This window comes from Podarcis filfolensis, assembly GCF_964270895.1.
Source record: "Podarcis filfolensis genome assembly, chromosome: 13".
In the NCBI taxonomy this organism is placed as follows: domain Eukaryota; kingdom Metazoa; phylum Chordata; class Lepidosauria; order Squamata; family Lacertidae; genus Podarcis; species Podarcis filfolensis.
The window spans coordinates 25,710,960-25,731,076 of NC_139615.1; the positions used below are offsets into that span (position 1 = coordinate 25,710,960).

Consider the following 20,117-nt stretch of genomic DNA (forward strand, 5'->3'; position numbering starts at 1 on the left):
AGATATTAAAATCCACAATTTAAATACCCGATAAAATAATATAAACTACTATTCAGTGTTTAAAAGGAAACAAAGAGAACATCAGCCAAATCTGTGTGCCATAAAAGAGTAATTTTCTGCAAGGTCTTAAGTATGGTTGACCAGAAATAATGGGATGGATCAGGAGAATACATTAGACTTGAATACATTAGAGCCAGAATATCTGTTTATTGTGTAGGTGTGAGGAGCCTGGACTTCCAGATGTTTCTGGACTCCAATTCCCATCAACCCCAGCCAGCAATTGTCAGGGTTTGGCTGCCCAGCAACTTCAGTTTGGCCGCCCACTATCTAGTCCCATTGAAATCATTAGGAATTAGGTTAGTACTGCTTTGAGAAATCTGACTCCTATAAATTTATAATTGAACTTGCCCAGGCCACACATCCCCGATCAATTCTAGGGCAGGACTTCTTTTTTAAAACAGCCTTCTGAATTCTGAACATACCAACGCAGCTCTTTAAATTCTGATTTGAAGTTACATACCAAATATATACAGATGCAATCACCACACATTCTCGTGGAAGTAAATTGCTTTAAATATGGTTTTATGTTTTATTTTGTAAACAGCTTTGAGGTATTTTCTTTTTCAATCAAGTGGTATATGAATTTCATGAAATAATAAACAAATAATTGCTGTTCCAAAATTTCATCCACACGCTTGGGCTGCAGAGGTTAAGAGGTATGCCCTGCTCTGATGGGAGTAGGCTTGTGTGCAAATGGGGAAACAGAGGGAGTTGTTTGGGAACGCTGACAAAAGGATTGCAACATGTCTGCAGTTTCTTGCTCCACAACGCATTGCTCTGAGGAAAGATTCTGTGCACTCATGCAGGGTGAGGCAAATGTGTTCTGTGTTTGATAGTGTTAAACTTGTGCATCAAAGAACTTTATTTTCTTCTTTGCTTAAACAGCATGTCATTTGTTTGTGGATGAATTGATGTTGATATGTTCCACACCCTAACTAAGATTCTTCACATTTTTTGCTCTTTCTCTCCCCATTAAACGTTCGGCAAATTTGTTTAAAAATGCTTGCTTTTTGCTATAGTACTGGTGCTTAATTAAGAGTGTGACAAGAAAAAAAATCTGTAACCACAAGGAGTCTTTGTCTAACTTGGTCACATGCTGGATGGGTGCATGTTTGAGTTATGAGGAGCATATTTGCTTGCAAACTTTGTCCTTAACTTTTGAATGGCAAGGGATAGCCTGAGTTCATGGGGGGAGGTGGGGATATGTCGTGGTATACATGAATAGCAAAGTCCTTATTCACATGCTACTCCTGTGTAGAGTTTTGCCACATTGTTGGAGGAGCAAGGCCACACTTTTAGCCCCCTCCATGACATGACTACTCCTTTCTGCAGTAAAAGCTTGCTATTTGTGGTTATCAACAGCTTAAACTTCCATTTGCAAGGATCTGCACATGAATATTCCCACCAATCAGGGCAACCAGTTGTGCAGGTCTCCCAGTCATGTGGGAGTCATGAGCAGGTATTCACACATCACAGAGAAAACTCAACCACACACTGCACATGGTTCTTGCAGTAGTGATGTAAAGGCAAGGCTAAAAGCATAGTCCTGCTACTTCTTCAACACAGCAAAGCCCTACACATGAGTAATGTGTGAATAGAGCACATGTGATGTTATATATCTGAGGGAGACTCAGGTATAGCCTTTGGTCCAAATGTATCTGTCTACTACTGCCAGTCCTTCATTGCCAACTAGAGATGTAAGAAGGCAATAATTTTCGTTCCGACCTGTATTCAACACAGTCTGTGTTTCCATCTCGCTGCGGTTCAGTTACCACCAAATACACATTTGCTCATCTCACAATCACTATTTCATGTAACTATGTAACTCATGTAACTTATATCACATTAAATGAAAGGATACATCAAAACAATTTTTAAAAGGTATTTCATTACACATCATTTGAGAACTTAAAGACAACAATGGATGCCAATTTTATTTGATTGATTTCCCTTTCCTGACCACAGATGGATCATAAATGGCAATTTGAGATTTTCTTCTTCCCCTGAACTACAGTGGTACCTCATGTTGCGAACCATCCCCCTTACAAATTCTTCGGGTTACGCACTCCACTAACTTGGAAGTAGATGCCCCTTGTTGTGAATTTTGCCCTGGGATGTGAGCGGAAATCGCACTTCAGCGGCGCGGCAGCAGCGGGAGGCGCCATTAGCGGAAGCGCACCTCATGTTACGAGTGGTTTCTGGTTACAAATGGACCTCAGGAATGGATTAAGTTCATAACCAGAGGTACCACTGTATAGGTACTAACCATAGTTTGTAGTTTCAGAAATAATAAACTGAAGTTAGTTCAATATTGGGTCCCCTCCTAACTGCAATAAATCCCAACGTTTGTTAATTTAATTTCAAGTCAAACTCCAGCATTGTGTCCAAATGAGGCCATTGATATATGCTATGTTTTTATTGATCAGTGATATATATACTGATCTGATACTTTTAGAATAGTGGATACAAATTGAGCCAATAATAACCATGATGCTAACAAAAGTTAGAACTCTAGCAGAGGAAAAATCCTTGTTATGTGAACTTTGTTGTCAAGCAAATGTTGAAGAGGAAAAAACTTTACTTAAGCCCTTTATGAAGGAGGACCTACAACATTCTTGATCTCCTCCAAGATCTTTTCGTGAACATTTGCTACATTTTGCTTTGCTGCAGTGAGCAACTTTTCAATCTCCTCCTTTGAATAGCTCATCTTGAATGTAGAAAACTGTTCTCTGTATTCATGAATTTTATCTGAAAATGAGAGTTGCTGTGTATTAATGAATTATAAGGAATTGAAAACATATTCCATTAACTGTAGGGAAAAATTATAACACTGAGCATGACTCATCTGTCCTACTGAAAGAGAGGATAAAAGACTTCTGTTTCCAGTGATCCTATTCTAATTCTGAATTTGGTCCCCATCATCACTAATGAAAATTGGAGTTTTGCTGCGCCAAATAAAATTAAATCTGCTTGGTGGGTCAAAGAGTTGTATGAATCTGGAGAAAGGAAGATGGTATGGGAAATTCAAATGCTGGAACTGTAAAAACCTTGCTAGCAAAAGGAAGTAAGAACTACAGGGAGATTGGTTCAGTTTAAGCATAAGGAAGGAATTCAGCACTAGAAATAAAATGATGTATCCAATTATTTTGTCTTGATAATTTTTTAACTCCACTATCTGATCAACTGCACACTTACCAAATGGATCTCATCGACACATTACCTGAACAGTTGACTTTGTTGAACAGTGGACAGTGCACGACAGTTGGGACACATTCTGCATCTCCTCTGAAGATATAGCAATCCTTCAAATCATCCGTGTCCTGCAGCTCTCTCTCATCGATCTTGGGAAATGGGATTCCATGTTCCTCACAGTATTTAATGGCTTTCTTAATGGTCTGAACCGAAGGAGAAAGTCTATAGTTAATTGCCATATCCACTTAGGTAAATAGCAACTGGCTGAAAAGAATACTCATGGCTACTTCCTGGGCAGCTGTTAGGGACCCTTCAGACATTACCATCATGACATGGGAAGTGATACAGTTAGGCTCTCTCGTAAGCTGCTTTAGGAAGTCCCAGGGCACTTTTACCCCACCCATCTGGCTGGGTTTCCACAGCCACACTGGGCGGCTTCCGGCACATATAAAAATGTAATGAAATGTCAAACATTAAAAACATCCCAGTACAGGGCTGCCTTCAGATGTCTTCTAAAATTGTGCAGTTCTATATCTCCTTGACATCTGATGGGAGGGCACTTCTGATATCACAGAGTGGCATGAAAAGGAGTAATGCCGTGGTAGATACTGGTAAGGAATCTTCAGAAGGAAGTTTTAGATAACAACATATTAGAATCAAAGAATTGAAGAGATGGAAGAGATCCCCAATGGTTATGAGGTCTAAGATCCTGCAATACAGGCACAGCAGCCAAAGAACCCCTGACAGACAACCATCCAACCTCTGTTAAAAAACTTCCAATGAAGGGGAGTCCATCTTCTGAGGCAGTCCATTCTACTGTGGAATGGCTCTTTCCATGATAAAGTTATTCCTAATGTTTCGTTGGAATCTTTTTCGTGTAATTTGAATCCAATGGTTCAAGTCCTACCTCTGGAGCAGTAGCATACAAGCTTCCTCCATCTTCCATGTAACAGCCCTTGAGATATCTGAAGATGATTACCAACATCCCCAACTCCTATCTAAATTTATTTTATTTAAACCTAAAACATGGATACCTAAGCTTATGTAATATTGTTTAATGAATCCTAACAGAATTATCCTTTGACCAGAATTTTAGCCATGTTTGATTGCTCCTGTAAATTAAATGAATTTACCAGAAAAGGATCTCCGGCACTGAAGTCAAAGGAGAGGATCAACTTCACTTTCCTCTCAGACTGAAGAAGGGATGGGTAAGCAGCGTTTATCGCCAGGCCAGCATCAATCAGAGAGACAACCTGTTTGCTTGTCAAGTCAGGACATTCAACATCCACTAGACATATGAAGTGAAACAGAGCATCGATACAAAGCTTTTGGAATCAATATCAACCTGCTGCCTACGTAGTTATTAAGTTAGTTATTAAGAAGCCATACCAATACTACTGCTGCTTATATATGGGCAAATCAGTCAATTTCAGTCCCCCACCCCACCCCAGTCTTCAGTTTGTCATATTTCTGCATCAGAAATGTCTACAGGCTGATGAAAGGTGTAAGTGGATTGAGCCCATGTAAAGGATTTGAGAGCTGAGCCAAGTGCACAAGTCCTACTAACCTGCCATCGGCATCCCAAATCAAGTCCACTCATCTATAGTAAAGGTACCTCCTACACAGATGCAATGAGTGGGCAACTTCTCAAACCATAACCCTTTGCCTGCGGTTTCCTTGAAGGCCATGAGCAATGTGTGCAATGAGCTGTGTTTATCTATGATACAGATATCACACTCTGCATCATAACCAGGTTATTCCATGACATTCATGGAGCTATGGCCTCACAACTCTGGGAATTCAGGCAAAAAGTGGCAGGTGTGAATAAGTGGCTGGTGGACTGTACTACATGTAAGTGCCAAGGCCTTGGCTGGTTCAGATAATTATAGTTAAGTACCTAGTTACTGATCCTATAATAGAAAGGAAGGAAGGAAGGAATATTATCAGGAAATTCTCCAGGAAGCAACTATATGTTACCACAAGCTGTCTCTTCCTGGGTAGCCATATTTGGGTGCGGGGGGAGAGAGATTTTGCTGCAGCCCAAGAGCATAACATTCAGAACAGTGGTATCCATATATAAAAATAATAATATCAATGCAACATATGCTTACAGCAGTGGTACAGGAAGTTATTAGTGCTTCCCCATGTCCAGTTCAAAAGGCATAAATACGTCTTTCTCACCACATCATGTAAAACACGGAGGGAATCACTGGCAAAACCTAAAAGGGAATAATATTTAGAGTCAAGAATGAGAAAAAATAATTTCACCATTTTTTTAATTTGGAAAGGCGGTATCCAAATAAAATGACTGACTGGTTGACTGAACATGGAATGAATCTATCTTAAACCAGTCAAGTTGCCATCCCAGAGTCTGTCTGAGATTAGAGCTCCTCAGATCATTTGGTTCTATAGTAGGGATAGCCAACATGGTGCCCTCCAGATGTTACGGACCACAACTCCCATCATGCCCTGACCATTAGCCATCCTGGCTCAGGCCAACAACAACTGGAATCTAAAAACTTATGGAGGGCACCACATTCAATTCTCTCCATTGCAAATCTTTTCACTCATTACAACTCTTTAGTGGTAAAATGGATTTCCAATGTCCAAAGAGTAGCAGATTTTTTTGAACCCCATGACATGCATTGTTATTGTGGATAAGTTTTAAAAGAAGAAAAAATGGGGAAGTAAGAGATGCTAACACTTGGGCATAAAAGGATGAAGAATAAAGAGAGACACTCCTCCAGATTACATTGTACTACCAAACTCAGATATCTTTGAGGAGACTTTCGAGAAGAACAGTAGCTCAAAGGCAATGCATGGTTGCTATTACACTTGCCTCCAAAATCCAGGTCCAGTGCTTGACACAGTCTCATACAGTCTTTCTTTCTTGTTTCCGCATTAGCAGAAAACCAGGTCTTGCAGATCTCTCTAAGCAATTCATAGCTTCTGCTGGAACTATGGTCTATTTTTGCAGACAAAATGACATGGAGTGTTAAAGCAGGAAAAGAAAAATGAGCAATAGCTAAGGGTATATGAAAGACTTTTACTTCACCAAAGCTTTATTAGGCATAACAAATATAATATATTAAACAAAGTCATCTTAATTTGCAGCAATATTTGGGATTTTGTCTGACGCTCACTTACTTTTCAAAATGTTGCGGAGGTGGTCAAAATGCTTATCTGCTATCCTTCCATCTGATGTTTCACAGAGGTGAAGCTCTAAAATCGACTGATAACCCTCATAGAGTGTCTTAAGTTTCTGGTCATCTTGATCTTGGCAATAAAAGAGCATACAAAAGAGAATTACAAATACTCAGGCCTGGCTCAAGACATATTGCTGCTCAAGGAAGAACAGCATATGCAACTCCACTCTACCTCCAAGTCTAGGTGCATAGTCTCTAAGACTGACTAAATTATTTTGGCATCTGATTTAGATCTGGTTTAGCGATGCCCATTAGCTTAGAGCTGCAGAGCCACTGAAGCCTCTCTGCTGCCACCTGCTGGTAAAGTTACTCCTCCTCCACCTCCTCTCAACTTCTGTGTCTAGAACAGGCATCCCCAAACTCGGCCCTCCAGATGTTTTGGGACTACAATTCCCATCATCCCTGACCACTGGTGCTGTTAGCTAGGGATGATGGGAGTTGTAGGGCCAAGTTTGGGGATGCCTGGTCTAGAAGAACCCCACTCATTGATTGCACCCCAAAACAGACTTTGAGTAAGGCCTAAGGGTACAAACAACAAATAGTATAGCTAGACGTTGGGAGGAAGTGGGACATTCGGGACTAAAATCTATTTGTGTGCTGTTTGATTCAGTGCTGTTAGCTGAAAACATACTATTGCTTGCACATGGGGTGGTTGTGCATTGTGGGAAGGCTGCCACTCACAAACCTTTTTCATGTCGTAAGCTACCTTGCGCATGGTTTATACTTTGGAAAGGTGGCATACAAATAAAATGATGAATGTATGTAAAGGTAAAAGGACTCCTGACCATTAGGTCCAGTCGTGACCGACTCTGGGGTTGCGGCGCTCATCTCGCTTTATTGGCCGAGGGAGCCGGCCTACAGCTTCCAGGTCATGTGGCCAGCATGATTAAGCCGCTTCTGGAGAACCAGAGCAGTGCATGGAAATGCCGTTTACCTTCCCACCAGAGTGGTACCTATTTATCTACTTGCACTTTGACGTGCTTTCGAACTGCTAGGTTGGCAGGAGCAGGGACCGAGCAACGGGAGCTCACCCCGTCGCAGGGATACGAACCGCCGACCTTCTGATCGACAAGTCCTAGGCTCTGTGGTTTAACCCACAGCGCCACCCACATCACATGTATGTATGTAGAGCCCATCAAAATTAGTGTGATTTACTTATGAGCAGACATGTATAGGATTGTACCATAAAGCAGAAGAATACTCATATAATACAAAATACTTCTATAGAATCATAGAATTGTAGAGCTAGAAGGGACCCCAAGGGCCATCTTGTTCAACCTATATATGGTAGTCCATACAGGAATCGCAGCTAAAGCATTCATGACAGATGCCCATCCAACCTCTGCTTAATACCTCCAATGAAGGAAAGTCCACCACCTCCTGAGGGATTCCATTTGAACGTCGAATAGGTCTTGCTGTCAGAAAGGTTCTTCCTGATGTTTAGTCAGGAATATATTTCTTGAACATTAGACCTTTTCTGATCCCATGGTTAGGTGGAGGGGCATAGGAAATGCTTCACAGTTTCCCCAGCAATACTTCATCAAGTTTGGAGGCTGATGATGGCAATAACTGAATTCAACCTGAGAAATATTGAACTCAGCCTGTTGAAACCCTTAGGCACATATTCTAGTGATCAACATGGTATCCTCCAGGTATTATTGTGCTACAACTCGCATCATCCCTTGTCATTGGCCATGCTATCTGGGCTGGTGGGAATTGAAGGCCTAATAACATCAAAATAGCCACAGGTTTCCCATCACTTTGGTAGGGTATTTCAACAATTTATTTCAGGTGAGCAAAACTGATCTTGCCCCTTCTGCCTGTTTTTCCTCCCCAAAAAATGCCCTGGGGGCACCACAAGCTTTGCCATTCTTTTGTTTCATCCTTGATGGAATAGATACTAATGTAGTGAATTGAATTTATTATTTCGGTCACAGACCTGTTCCAGCCCACATACAATATCAAGGAAGATATAAAACACGAGAGGAATACATTTGAATTTGCAATTAGGTATAACAGGGACACTACAGATATAACAACAGTTAAAAAATATATAAATTAAAACTTAGTCACTAACATATAACCTAAAATTATCATTTAAGGCCTTAATCATTGTGATAGCACAGCTTGTTCCCTAAGTTTTATGGCAAACGCACAGAATTTGGCTACACTTAACATGATCTCAGGATCCTTGTCCTCTACCAGGAATTTTAGACATCACTAATGTAGTACTTGTAAAGGCAAAGGGCCTCTGGACAGTTAAGGCCAGTCAAAGGCAACTATGGGGTTGCAGCACTCATCTCGCTTTTAGGCCAAGGGAGCCAACGTTTGTCCACAGACAGCTTTCCGGGTCATGTGGCCAGCATGACTAGACTGCTTCTGGTGCAACAGAACACCGTGACATAATCCAGAGCACACGGAAATGCTGTTTACCTTCCCGCAGTACCTATTTATCTACCTGCACTGGCATGCTTTCGAACTGGGAGCTGGAGCTGGGACAGAGCAACGGGAGCTCACCCCGTTGTGGGAATTAGAACCGCTGACCTTCCGATCAGCAAGCCCAAGAGGCTCAGTGGTTTAGACCGCAGTGCCACCCGCGTCCTTACCTTTACCTTAGTAGTTGTGCACCCTGTAACACTCTCTGTATGTGGGTGGATAGCGACACAGTCTTACGCAAGGACACACATGAGAAAAGCACAAACAAAAACCAGGAAGATTGCAACACTATGAGTTATATACATTAACACACACAATTGAACTTGAAATCAAATCCAAGTACAAGGGAGACCAGGATATTAATGTTGGTTGCAACATCTTACCCAAGTTTGTTGAAGCTGAGGAAGAGTCTCCTGATCTCTTTTGTTTTAGATAATTCAGCAAAGAATCTTGAAAAAGAAATGTGCATGTTCACACACAATGAGAAGAGTCAAAGGGTCTTCTGATCCAGCATCCTGTTCTCACACTGGCCAACCAACCTAATGTCTAAATGTTGGGTTGGGATATCTGCTTGCAAGACCACACCCCCACTCATGGTTCTCAACAACTGGTATACAGAGCCAAACTCTCTCAAAACAGTATGAAAAACCATCTTTCCCAAAGGCAACAAGTAGTAAAATAGCTGGCAATATTCAGATTGCAAAAAGGGAGGGGACAACCAATACATTGTTCAGACTTTGAATTTTCGATTTTCGTTTTGACAAAATATGGTGCCTCCTTTCAACAATACCATAATCACTCGTCAGCCTTTGTTCACCTAGAGTCTTTGTTTGTCCTAGAGACAAGATACAGGTTTAAAGATACTGCATTCACCAGTTCTAATACTAAGTGAAGCTTTGAATCACTGCAAAGGGCTAGTGTCCCCAGATTCCCTTCTTCTTCTTTGGCTAAAGTGAATGAAATATGCAGGCACCAGCCCACCTCCAGAGTGAATTAAACTTGCAAAATTGTATGCACATGCACCCACAGGATTGCATGCAGGAAACCTTCCAGAAAAAAACCAAATCCCAATCCACTTTATAATTCAGAATACACACAGAGCCAATGCACACCCCATATTTTAAAAAGAAGATAAAAGAGCAATACCCATTATAGTCCTATAGAGTTCTTGTTCGCTTCCAAGGGCACTTCCCCATAAACCTAAAAATAAGAAAGCAGTGGCATTAACAATCATATGTTTCACCTGGTGGCAGTAAAAGTAACGACAAAGTTAATATTTATTTTTTTTATGACATAATATCAGCACAGAAAGGGAAGGTTATGAATATAATCACACACAGACAAAGAGCCCATTTTTGTACAGATTGTTAGCACCAGGGCTTTCTGCTGTAACCCTTCCTCACTAGGGATAGACAAATCTGCTAAATTTGTTTTCTCACGATTTCTCATTTTTCCAATGTTAAGCTCGGTTTGCCCATTTTTGCAGTTGTTGTTGTTGTTGCTGCTGCTGCTGTTGTTGCATTTTAAAAATTAGAGATATAAACCATCTTTTCTTCTTCATTTACATGCATAATTTACTCTTCTAAACATGTTCATTTCCATAATACAATATTTGACTTCCCCCTACCTCTTTACATCTCTCTTTATTTCATTTTCCTTTGTACTGTGTTCTAGTATTCTTTCAACCTTCTCTTTATGTAAAATATCTTATCCAGCTATCTATTTATTTTGTGAAATTTAATCTAGGCACATCCGAGTTTTAATCTGGGAACCATGTTTACACAGTTAATTTTTAAAACAATCCCATTCTTTTTCTAAACCTTACGTTCGAGTGATTTCTTATTGCTTCTGTCATTTTGGCTAGATCTACGTATTTACACAATTTCATTTGCCACTCTTCCTTAGTTGGTATTGGATCCCCTTTCCAATATTTGGCAATTAACACTCTAGCAGCTGTTGTTGCGTATAGAAATACTCTTTTGCTTTCTTTTGGGGTGTTTATTGTAATAATGCCCAATAAGGCAGCTTCTGGTCTCTTAATAAATGTTTATTTTTTAAAAAAGGGGGTTTGCAAGAATATTTGTATGCATTCTCATGCACATTTGTCCTACCATACCCAATTTTTAAACACAATTTTGTCTACTAAGCGTTATGTTTGTGTTCACATTTCATTAGTGCATGTACTTTTGTATGCATTGTTTAGTTGGGGAACTGTGTCACAAAAATTGGAAAAGGGCCAATTCCAAAGGAGAGGTGTGTTTTGTTTCATGAAGTACAAATTTGTTAGGTTCACATTAGCAGGAAAACTGAACAGATTTGTTATGTACTGAGCTTGGATCCTAGAAAAATAGGCAAGTAGGATCCTAGAAGGCAGCATCCTGATTGGTCTGCAGGAGCCGCCCAATCAGGCTTCAGGAGGGGAGTTGAATTAGCCAATCACACGGGACCTATTGTGTAAATAATGTGTATATATAGGCAGAGATTTTGGGGAAGACTCACTCCCTGTTTGACATGAGCTGAAATAAAGAGCATGAAATCAACACTAGACTCCGAGTATATTTCAAAATTCATCCTCCATCTGTAGTTCTCACACACATCTAATGAAGGAGTGGCTGATACATATCTTATTTGTTTGATCTAGACATTCAGGAGCCTCCTCTACATTCCTATTCATTGGCCATGAGAACACAGAATGTGTTACTTTGCTTGGAATTTGGCATTCTGAGAATGGCATGCTCTTAAGATGCTGAGGGAGGTCAGGTACCTTGCAAATAGCAGATATCTCTTTTCTTCTTTTCTTGAGTCAGTTGCCCATTTTCAAATATGCTCCCAAAGTGCTTCATATCTACATATGCTCCCAGGCCAGGAACCCCAGCTTCGTGTGGGGTGAATTCGAACCAGGTGCCTGGAAAACAAACAAAAGATTGGAGGGAAAGATATGAGAAGGGCTGGATGCCCAGGGGAAATATGAGCAAACCTGCCACCAACATCTCCCTTACAGCAACAAGAGAAACATCTGTTGGGATTTGGAAAGAAGTTGAAACAAATTTCAGTAAGATTAGTAACTTTCCTCAGGGTGGTGAGTAAAGACTTCTCACATCTAAATGGTGAAATAGGAAGAGATGTGCTACTTTAACATTTACATCATGAAGAGGCAAAATGACAGCTTACAGCATAATTCCAACCATGTCTACTCAGAAGTAAAACCTGTTGAAATCAGTGGACCTTCCTTGCTCCTGGGAATGCGAGTGAGGGTTTCAGCATTAGCCATTTTAACACTCAGCAATTAAGTACAACTGTTTTCTGTCCTGACACATCTGGCTATTTGCAGAGCCAATATTTGGGGATTGAGTAGATAGTTATGGCCTCATCTGCACTATACATTTAAAGCAGTATCATACCACTTTTAAAGGGTGGGCGCGGGTGGCACTGTGGGTTAAACCACAGAGCCTAGGACTTGCCATTCAGAAGGTCGGCGGTTTGAATCCCCGCAACAGGCTGAGCTCCCATTGCTCGGTCCCTGCTCCTGCCAACCTAGCAGTTCGAAAGCACCTCAAAGTGCAAGTAGATAAATAGGTACCGCTCCGGCGGGAAGGTAAATGGCATTTCTGTGCGCTGCTCTGGTTCACCAGAAGCGGCTTAGTCATGATGGCCACATGACCCAGAAGCTGTACGCCGGCTCCCTCGGCCAATAAAGCGAGATGAGCGCCGCAACCCCAGAGTCGGTCACGACTAGACCTAATGGTCAGGGGTCCCTTTACCTTTACTACCATTTTTAAAAGTCATGGCTTACCCCAAGAATCATGGGAACTATAGTTTGTCAATGGTGCTGAGATTTAAGAGACCTCCATTCTCTTTACAGAGCTACAATTCTCAGAGTGGTTTAATATTCAGTCCCTCTTCCCAGAAAACTCTGGGGATTTTAACACTGTGAGGGAAATATTCTTGTCTGCCTCAAACACTGGAAGTGGGCTGGATGTTAATTAAAATTAATTAATTGCATGCCTGGATTCCATTCACCAGTTTTCTCTTCCTTTGCAAAACTTAGTTATAGAAACAGAGCTGAATGGGAGTTTGGAGGTCATCTTGTTCAAGCCCCTGCTCAATGCAGGACGCGACTGCTATCACCTCCAACAAATGGCCATCTGCCTGTTTTGATTTTCTTAGACACAGTATGTAAGTCTGAATAGATATAATTACCTGCATGTTGTTGCTCATAGGTTTGCTTGTCCACAGCATTATAGATCGGGTAAGGATTTTTCCCATTCTCACAAGCTCCCCTGTGCACAGGTAGTTCAGACTCATCAAGCTGAAATGCAGGCATTTGGTTAAATTAAATTAATTTGATACCTAAATGGCTTCCAAACTACTCTTGGCCCTCTTTAAAGGGAGCTTCAACCCTGGTCTTCCAAGAATGCTATGTATAACACAGCCTCAAAGCACTTCTACCCACATGGATGAAATAATATACTAATACTACTAATAATAATAATAACATATACACATATCCCTTCAGTCCTTCCTAGGCACCTGGTCTTCCTACAGGCCACACCCCTCAACCGCCCCACCCAAGTGCTTTTGCCATACTGGGATGTGACCCTGAACTGTAATAGAGCCTCTCATATCTGTTGCTTCACCTAGTTTTGGCTTTGGTCCTGCCCAGGGCCTTCTTACCCATGGGCACTAGGGGTGCAGGGCACCCAGGCACCAGGCTCTCAGGGGCGCCAGGCCGAGAGTCTGGGGCCCAAGAGTTGAGTCTGGGGAAGAGCCCGCCCATCAGTTGGAACGCTGCGGGGGACTCTTCGGCTGCGGGCGGCTCTGCGCCGCAAGTTCGGGGGCAACAGAGCCAGCAAGATGCTGAGGCAGCCGACTGGCTCTGCCCTCCTGCACGCCTGGGACTAGGCACCTGGGGGCGCCGGGCGAATCTTTGCATATGCTTAAGACAGCCCTGGTCCTGCCCATCTTTGGTATGTGGCGATGGAAATGTGATTTCCCACCCTTGTAGAAGAACACGTGTGTGTGTGTGTGTGTGTGTGTGTGTGTGTGTGTTACAGTTCTCCACTCACCTCGTTGAGCAGTTTATGCACAAGGAAATAGGACCAGAAATCAGTCAAAGAGTAACATTCATCTTCCGCAGCCCCAATCACAGCTTTCATTGCCTTCTGAAATTCCCACTGGCCTTTGACAAGGGTTTCACACTGACTTTTTTCTAAGGCTTCTATTTTTTCTGCCCAGTCTTCATGTTTGTAGAGAGCTGAAATGCACCTTTTAATGAAGCAGAACATTTATGTTGGAAAACATGCGAAGGATTTCTGTGATAGTCATTTGGAGTGTATTCAGGGCCGGATTCAGGTTTGATGAGGCGCTAAGCTACTGAAGGTAACGGGGCCCTTTATATGTCCAGCTGTCCTTTGTCAACAACAAATTGTCACTGTTTTTTGTGTTGAATTTATGCTATATGGTAATTTATGGACCTAATAGGTATCTAAAGCCATTTGCACAAACCAAAATATGTATTTTATCAAAGTAATTGTAATTTTTTTCTTTTAATTTTTTTGGGGCCCCCCAAGAGAGTGGGGCCCTAAGTTATAGCTTATTTAGCTTATACATAAATCCAGCACTGAATGTATTCATATGACTGGGCCATGAGAACGCTGTTGTCACATGGTAAAACCAGCTTGTTGGCACATTATCTTCTGTCAGTGGCTGCCACTGCGTAAGATTTAATACATAAATTTTGACACAAGGATTCTGTTTTAGCTGCTTCATGTATCTATCCCATAGTAATTGCATTTATTCTCTATATAGTGGTACCTCTAGTTATGAATTGAATTCGTTCTGGGGGTCCGTTCTTAACCTGAAACTGTTCTTAAATAGAGGTGTGCTTTCACTAATGGGGCCTCTTGCTGCCGTTGCACCGCTGGCACATCATTTCTGTTCTCATCCTGAGGTAAAGTTCTCAACTCAAGGTAACTCTTCCAGGTTAGTGGAGTTTGTAACCTGAAGCGTTTGTAACCTGAGGGGTTTGTAACTCGAGGTACCACTGTATAGAATTATGTATCAATGTGTGGTTTAATTCTTGTATCCCTGCATTTTGTAACAGTCTCTCTTTCTGTCTTTCTACATTGTGCAAACTACTGAATCACTGTATCTCTTGCTTATCTATCCCTGAAGGATTGCTTGTGTAGCTCAAGGGCACAGATGGTCAGGAAGTTTAAGTTAGTATCTCCTCGATCTTCCCTAAAACTTGGGAAGATATAAGAATGGTATGTTAATGACTTTTTGATGGACAGAAGAAGATAAAGTAAAGCAAGACAGTTTTAGCTCCCTGACCTCTCCTTTCATGTATGCATCCTATGAGCTAATGATGTATTGCCTTCTGGGTAGTTCTCCTAACTGATGATTCTGGTTTGGAAGCTGTCCTATTTCAATAGCTTATTTCTCCGTAAACTGGGTTCCTGCTGGATGCTAAACTTGTCTATCTTCTTGGTTGTGTTTTTTTTAAGGTGTTATTACCTGGGTACGAGCCATTTAGAGGTGGTTTAGAAGTAAAAAGGCTGAAATGCACCTTTTAATGAAATAGAACATTTATGTTGGAAAAAATGGAAGGATTTCAGATGTGACCCTCATTAGGAATACAGTGGTACCTTGGGTTAAGTACTTAATTCATTCCGGAGGTATGTACTTAACCTGAAACTGTTCTTAACCTGAAGCACCACTTTAGCTAATGGGGCCTCCTGCTGCTTGTGCACTGCTGGAGCACGATTTCTGTTCTCATCCTGAAGCAAAGTTCTTAACCTGAAGCACTATTTCTGGGTTAGCGGAGTCTGTAACCTGAAGCATATGTAACCTGAGGTACCACTGTATATTTTGAAGGAATTTGTAGGACCGGTCAATGAGAACGCTGTTGTCATGTGGTAAAACCAGCTTGTTGGCACATTAGCTTCTGTCAGTCACTGTGTAAGGTTGACTTCTTCCTGCAACACTGGTATTGCCAAACCTCCCCAGGCCATAGCAGAACAGCATCTTGTTCTTACTCTGGCCATTCAGATGTCTACAGGAAGCCCATGTATAGGACATGTTGCAATAGCAACTCCCTACTCCATTCTGGATCCTCGGCAACTGTTATTCAGAGACTTTGGACCTCTGATACTGGAAATAGTGTTTAGCCATCATGAATAGAAGCTACTAATAAGCTTATTCTCCATGAATCTGTTTAAAAGCCACTCAGAGTGGTGGTAGCGACTGCACCTTGTGGTAGAGAATTCCATACTATGTGCAGTATTAAGAAGCACTTCCTTTTATCTATCCTGAATCTCCCCACATTGGATGATCCTGGATTCTAGCATTATGCAAAAGAGAGGGGGGGGGGAGACAGAGAGAGATCTATATGAATTCTTAAACCTTAAACAACCATATCATTTACCAAAAGCTACCAAAAGGCAGAGGGCCTTCTCAGTAGTGGTGCCCACCCTCTGGAACGCCCTCCCATCAGATGTCAAGGAAATACTATCTGACTTTTAGAAGACATCTGAAGGCAGCCCTATTTAGGGAAGTTTTTAATGTGTGATATTTTATCACTTTTTTATTCTGTTTGGAGCCGTCCGGAGTGGCTGAGGTATTTATTATTATTATTATTATTATTATTATTATTATTATTATTATTGGAGTAGCTGGAGCTGTCGGGAGTTGTAGTTCAAAATAACTGCAGGGCACTGGGCTGTGAAAGGTGAGGCAAAGCATATTTATGTATTTATAAATGTAACACTTACTTGCCAAGATGGCTTCTAACTTCATCTGAACTAGCTAGCAAGGCAAATAATTCTACCTTCTTAAGTCCTGTATTTGCTCTCCCCTCTACCACTCTGCAGTGGCGTAGCGTGGGGGTGCAGGGGGGGCCGGCCGCACCGGGCACAACATCTGGGGGTTAGGGTTAGGGGGCGCAAAACCATGGGTTAGGGGGTGCAAATCCATGGGTTAGGGGGCGCAAATTACTTGCCTTGCCCCGGGTGCTGACAGCCCACGCTACGCCACTGCCACTCTGCACTTACCAGGTAGAACCTGACACCCCGCCCAAGTACATCACACAGTCCAAGAGGTTGTATTTCTTCAGCTCCGCTAGTGTCCCATAGAGAGCAATCATGGCCCGCACAGCTCCACCTGATCCCAGGACAGCAATATTTGGGATTTGGTCCTAATGGAAGGAATGCAGATATACTCAGTAGGTAACCTCTGTAGGTTAGATATTGTTTGACATCAACTTTGATGTCTTTAAATTAAATACAGGGTGATTCATAATGAATTATACAGTTTCCAGATGCTGTAAAACAGTAACAGGCGATGACACGGACCGCAACTGCGAACTGTGAGGTAGATGTACTCGTAAAGTTTGTGTTCTGCTACTGAGGGAAGTGATGTAGGCGATAGTGCACATGTCATGAAGAAGAAGAAGAGTTTGGTTTTGATATCCCGCCTTTCACTCCCTTTAAGGAGTCTCAAAGTGGCTTAACATTCTCCTTTCCCTTCCTCCCCCACAACAAACACTCTGTGAGGTGAGTGGGGCTGAGAGACTTCAAAGAAGTGTGACTAGCCCAAGGTCACCCAGCAGCTGCACGTGGAGGAGCGGAGACGTGAACCCGGTTCCCAAGATTACGAGACTACCGCTCTTAACCACTACACCACACTGGCTCATGCGACTAATCAGGCAAAATGGCTGTGTCTGCAGTGGAGAAGACGTGTTGTGTTCTTGAATTGAGCAGAAAGGAATCCCAGAGGGATACGTAAGCGGAGGTACGACTGTATTTGGCAGGTAACAGTCAATGGCATTTAGTGTTTCCAATATCCGATGCTTTACATGATAATGTATTTACAGTTTAATACCAGATAGAGATTGCAAAAAGTCTGAAGCTGCAACTATATACAAACTTGTCTGAGAATAAGCCCCATTGAACTCCTTCCTTTGAGGCAGACGCACAAAATGAATTCCTACCTCATTATATGGAATCCCAAGCTTGCCAAGGCCTTTCTTCACCTCTTCCTTCCTGGCAGCTGTAGCTGCTTTTTCACCCTCTGAGAGTGCTTTAGAAATACGGACCTTAGCTTCTCCCTGCCAAAAAAATACAAAACAGATCCAACAGAACACTTACAGTCACATGCCAACACGTACAAAGCAGAGCACTTGATACTTACCATATGTTGGCCTTCAGCCAAGAAAGCTAGTATCTTCATTTGAAGCAGTGACATCTGTGACTGTGTTCCCCAGCTCAGTATAGTGATATCCACACTGGGTTGTTTCACATCACACTGTTCCTTATTTGGGAGGTGTGAGATGCTTTCATTCAAATATCTACTTTGCCATGTGGGAACAGTAGCAAATGAAGGTGCACACCAACCCTTGGCTGAGTCTACTATAATATACCTGCTCGGTGTTGCTGTATGCCCAACTCTCATCACCCTTAGCCAGCATAGCCAATAGTCTGGGATAACAGGAGATATAGACCAATAACATGGGGGGGGCTACAGCTTCCCCAGCCCCTCCACACAATTTGAGCAGAATTGCTGTAGAGAAGTATTCCTGTAGAAAAGTATAGAGATGCCAACTGGTAGTTAGGGGTGACAAATGTGGGACTTTCCAAAGTTCCCTTTTTTGAATAGTAGGGAGAAAATATTTTCGTTGTTGGCAGTTGATGAGAAATATACTACTTTTTTTTTTTAATGTTTGCTTTAGCAGTCCAACTGATGAAGACAAAATTTCAATAAATAACATTGTTCTGGCAACCACTTATGCTAAGACCTAACAGACTATATATTTGTGACAGCTATTAACAAATAAAATGGACTCACAGACAACAACTACCCACATCCCTGCTCATGGGCTATGCTGGCTGGGGTTGATGGGAGTTCAACAACATTTTGAGGGTACCATGATGGCTGGCACAGAGACAGGTGCACTGCTAATTCTCAGAGGTATAGCTTACCTTCCCAGTTGCATTACTTGCCATCTTCTCTTCCCTATTTCTCCAAGGTCGGTTCAGTGCCTTTACACTCAAATGACGGCGTAGCCGAAGGGCTTCCTCTAAATGTCAGGGTTTTAAATTTCTGGCAGGCACTGAGCCTGCGGTGTTCCTCTTTTCTTCACATTAAGCTGACTTCCTGCACGAGATTCAGCATTCCACAGTTCTACCCGGACTCTGCTACTGGCCAGTACTGAATGACTCAGGAGAGTGGGAGGGAATGTGTTTAGAAGTAATACGATCCCTTCAATATATGCCTTACAGCTGCTGCTCCAGGCTTTCTATTTGCAAGGCTGACGGATTTAACTAATTGAAAGCATCAGCTGTTGCAGTTATCCCAATTTTGCTGTTGTGGGTGTGTTTGGGAGGAATGCTATAGTTTGTTGGCTCATTTTCTAAGATCTTTGGCTTGCCACATTCTGAAGACATGGAACAGCTTAAAAATCAGCATGGGCAAAATATCTCCTCCATACTTTCTTGGAACTATTGTTGTTGTTGTTGTTTAGTCATTTAGTCGTGTCCGACTCTTCATGACCCCATGGACCAGAGCACTCCAGGCACTCCTGTCTTCCACTGCCTCCCACAGTTTGGTCAAACTCATGTTCATAGCTTCGAGAACACTGTCCAACCATCTCGTCCTCTGTCATCCCCTTCTCCTTGTGCCCTCCATCTTTCCCAACATCAGGGTCTTTTCCAGGGAGTCTTCTCTTCTCATGAGGTGGCCAAAGTATTGGAGCCTCAGCTTCACAATCTGTCCTTCCAGTGAGCACTCAGGGCTGATTTCCTTAAGAATGGATTTTGGAACTATTAGTTTCCCTTAAGAAGAAGAAGAAGAAGAAGAAGAAGAGTTTGGATTTGATATCCCGCCTTTCACTCCCTTTAAGGAGTCTCAAAGCGGCTAACATTCTCCTTTCCCTTCCTCCCCCACAACAAACACTCTGTGAGGTGAGTGGGGCTGAGAGACTTCAAAGAAGTGTGAGTGGCCCAAGGTCACCCAGCAGCTGCATGTGGCGGAGTGGAGACGCGAACCCGGTTCCCCAGATTACGAGACTACCGCTCTTAACCACTACACCACACTGGCTCTCTAAATATGGTGGCATGGAATATCAGTTACTTCCAGGGGCAGGTAGGGTGGCCCAAGACATTTTACTTCCTGGGGCAAAGGAGAAGATGATACCCACCCTCATTTCATGTAAAAAAGCAAATTGGA

At 42.2% G+C, this 20,117-nt stretch overlaps 1 protein-coding gene across 1 annotated transcript; it reads right to left on the reverse strand.

Annotated features, from left to right (window-relative positions):
- Positions 1-565: 565 nt before the first annotated feature.
- On the reverse strand, positions 566-19,107 carry LOC310746624 (cytosolic phospholipase A2 gamma-like). Its single transcript, XM_083580576.1, has 14 exons — positions 18,872-19,107; positions 17,884-18,000; positions 16,946-17,088; positions 13,961-14,159; positions 13,095-13,203; positions 11,659-11,799; positions 10,041-10,094; positions 9,278-9,343; positions 6,400-6,528; positions 6,092-6,217; positions 5,364-5,471; positions 4,386-4,540; positions 3,281-3,455; positions 566-2,808 (listed from the first exon to the last, which is right to left on the reverse strand). Exons 1-14 carry the CDS (start codon positions 18,893-18,895, stop codon positions 2,651-2,653), a joined length of 1,704 nt encoding a protein of 567 aa, XP_083436702.1. The 5' UTR covers positions 18,896-19,107; the 3' UTR covers positions 566-2,650.
- Between the last annotated feature and the right edge of the window lie 1,010 nt (positions 19,108-20,117).

What these genes read in the sequence shown, in the direction of transcription:
- LOC310746624 (XM_083580576.1), bottom strand. Translation starts at nt 18,895, where the DNA reads ATGGCAAGTAATGCAACTGGGAAG. An exon ending in AGATATCTGCTATTTGCAAG is followed by an intron (nt 10,095 to 11,658) that starts GTACCTGACCTC and finishes TCTTATTTTTAG; the next exon opens with GTTTATGGGGAAGTGCCCTT. An exon ending in TAACTTCCTGTACCACTGCT is followed by an intron (nt 4,541 to 5,363) that starts GTAAGCATATGT and finishes TCATATGTCTAG; the next exon opens with TGGATGTTGAATGTCCTGAC.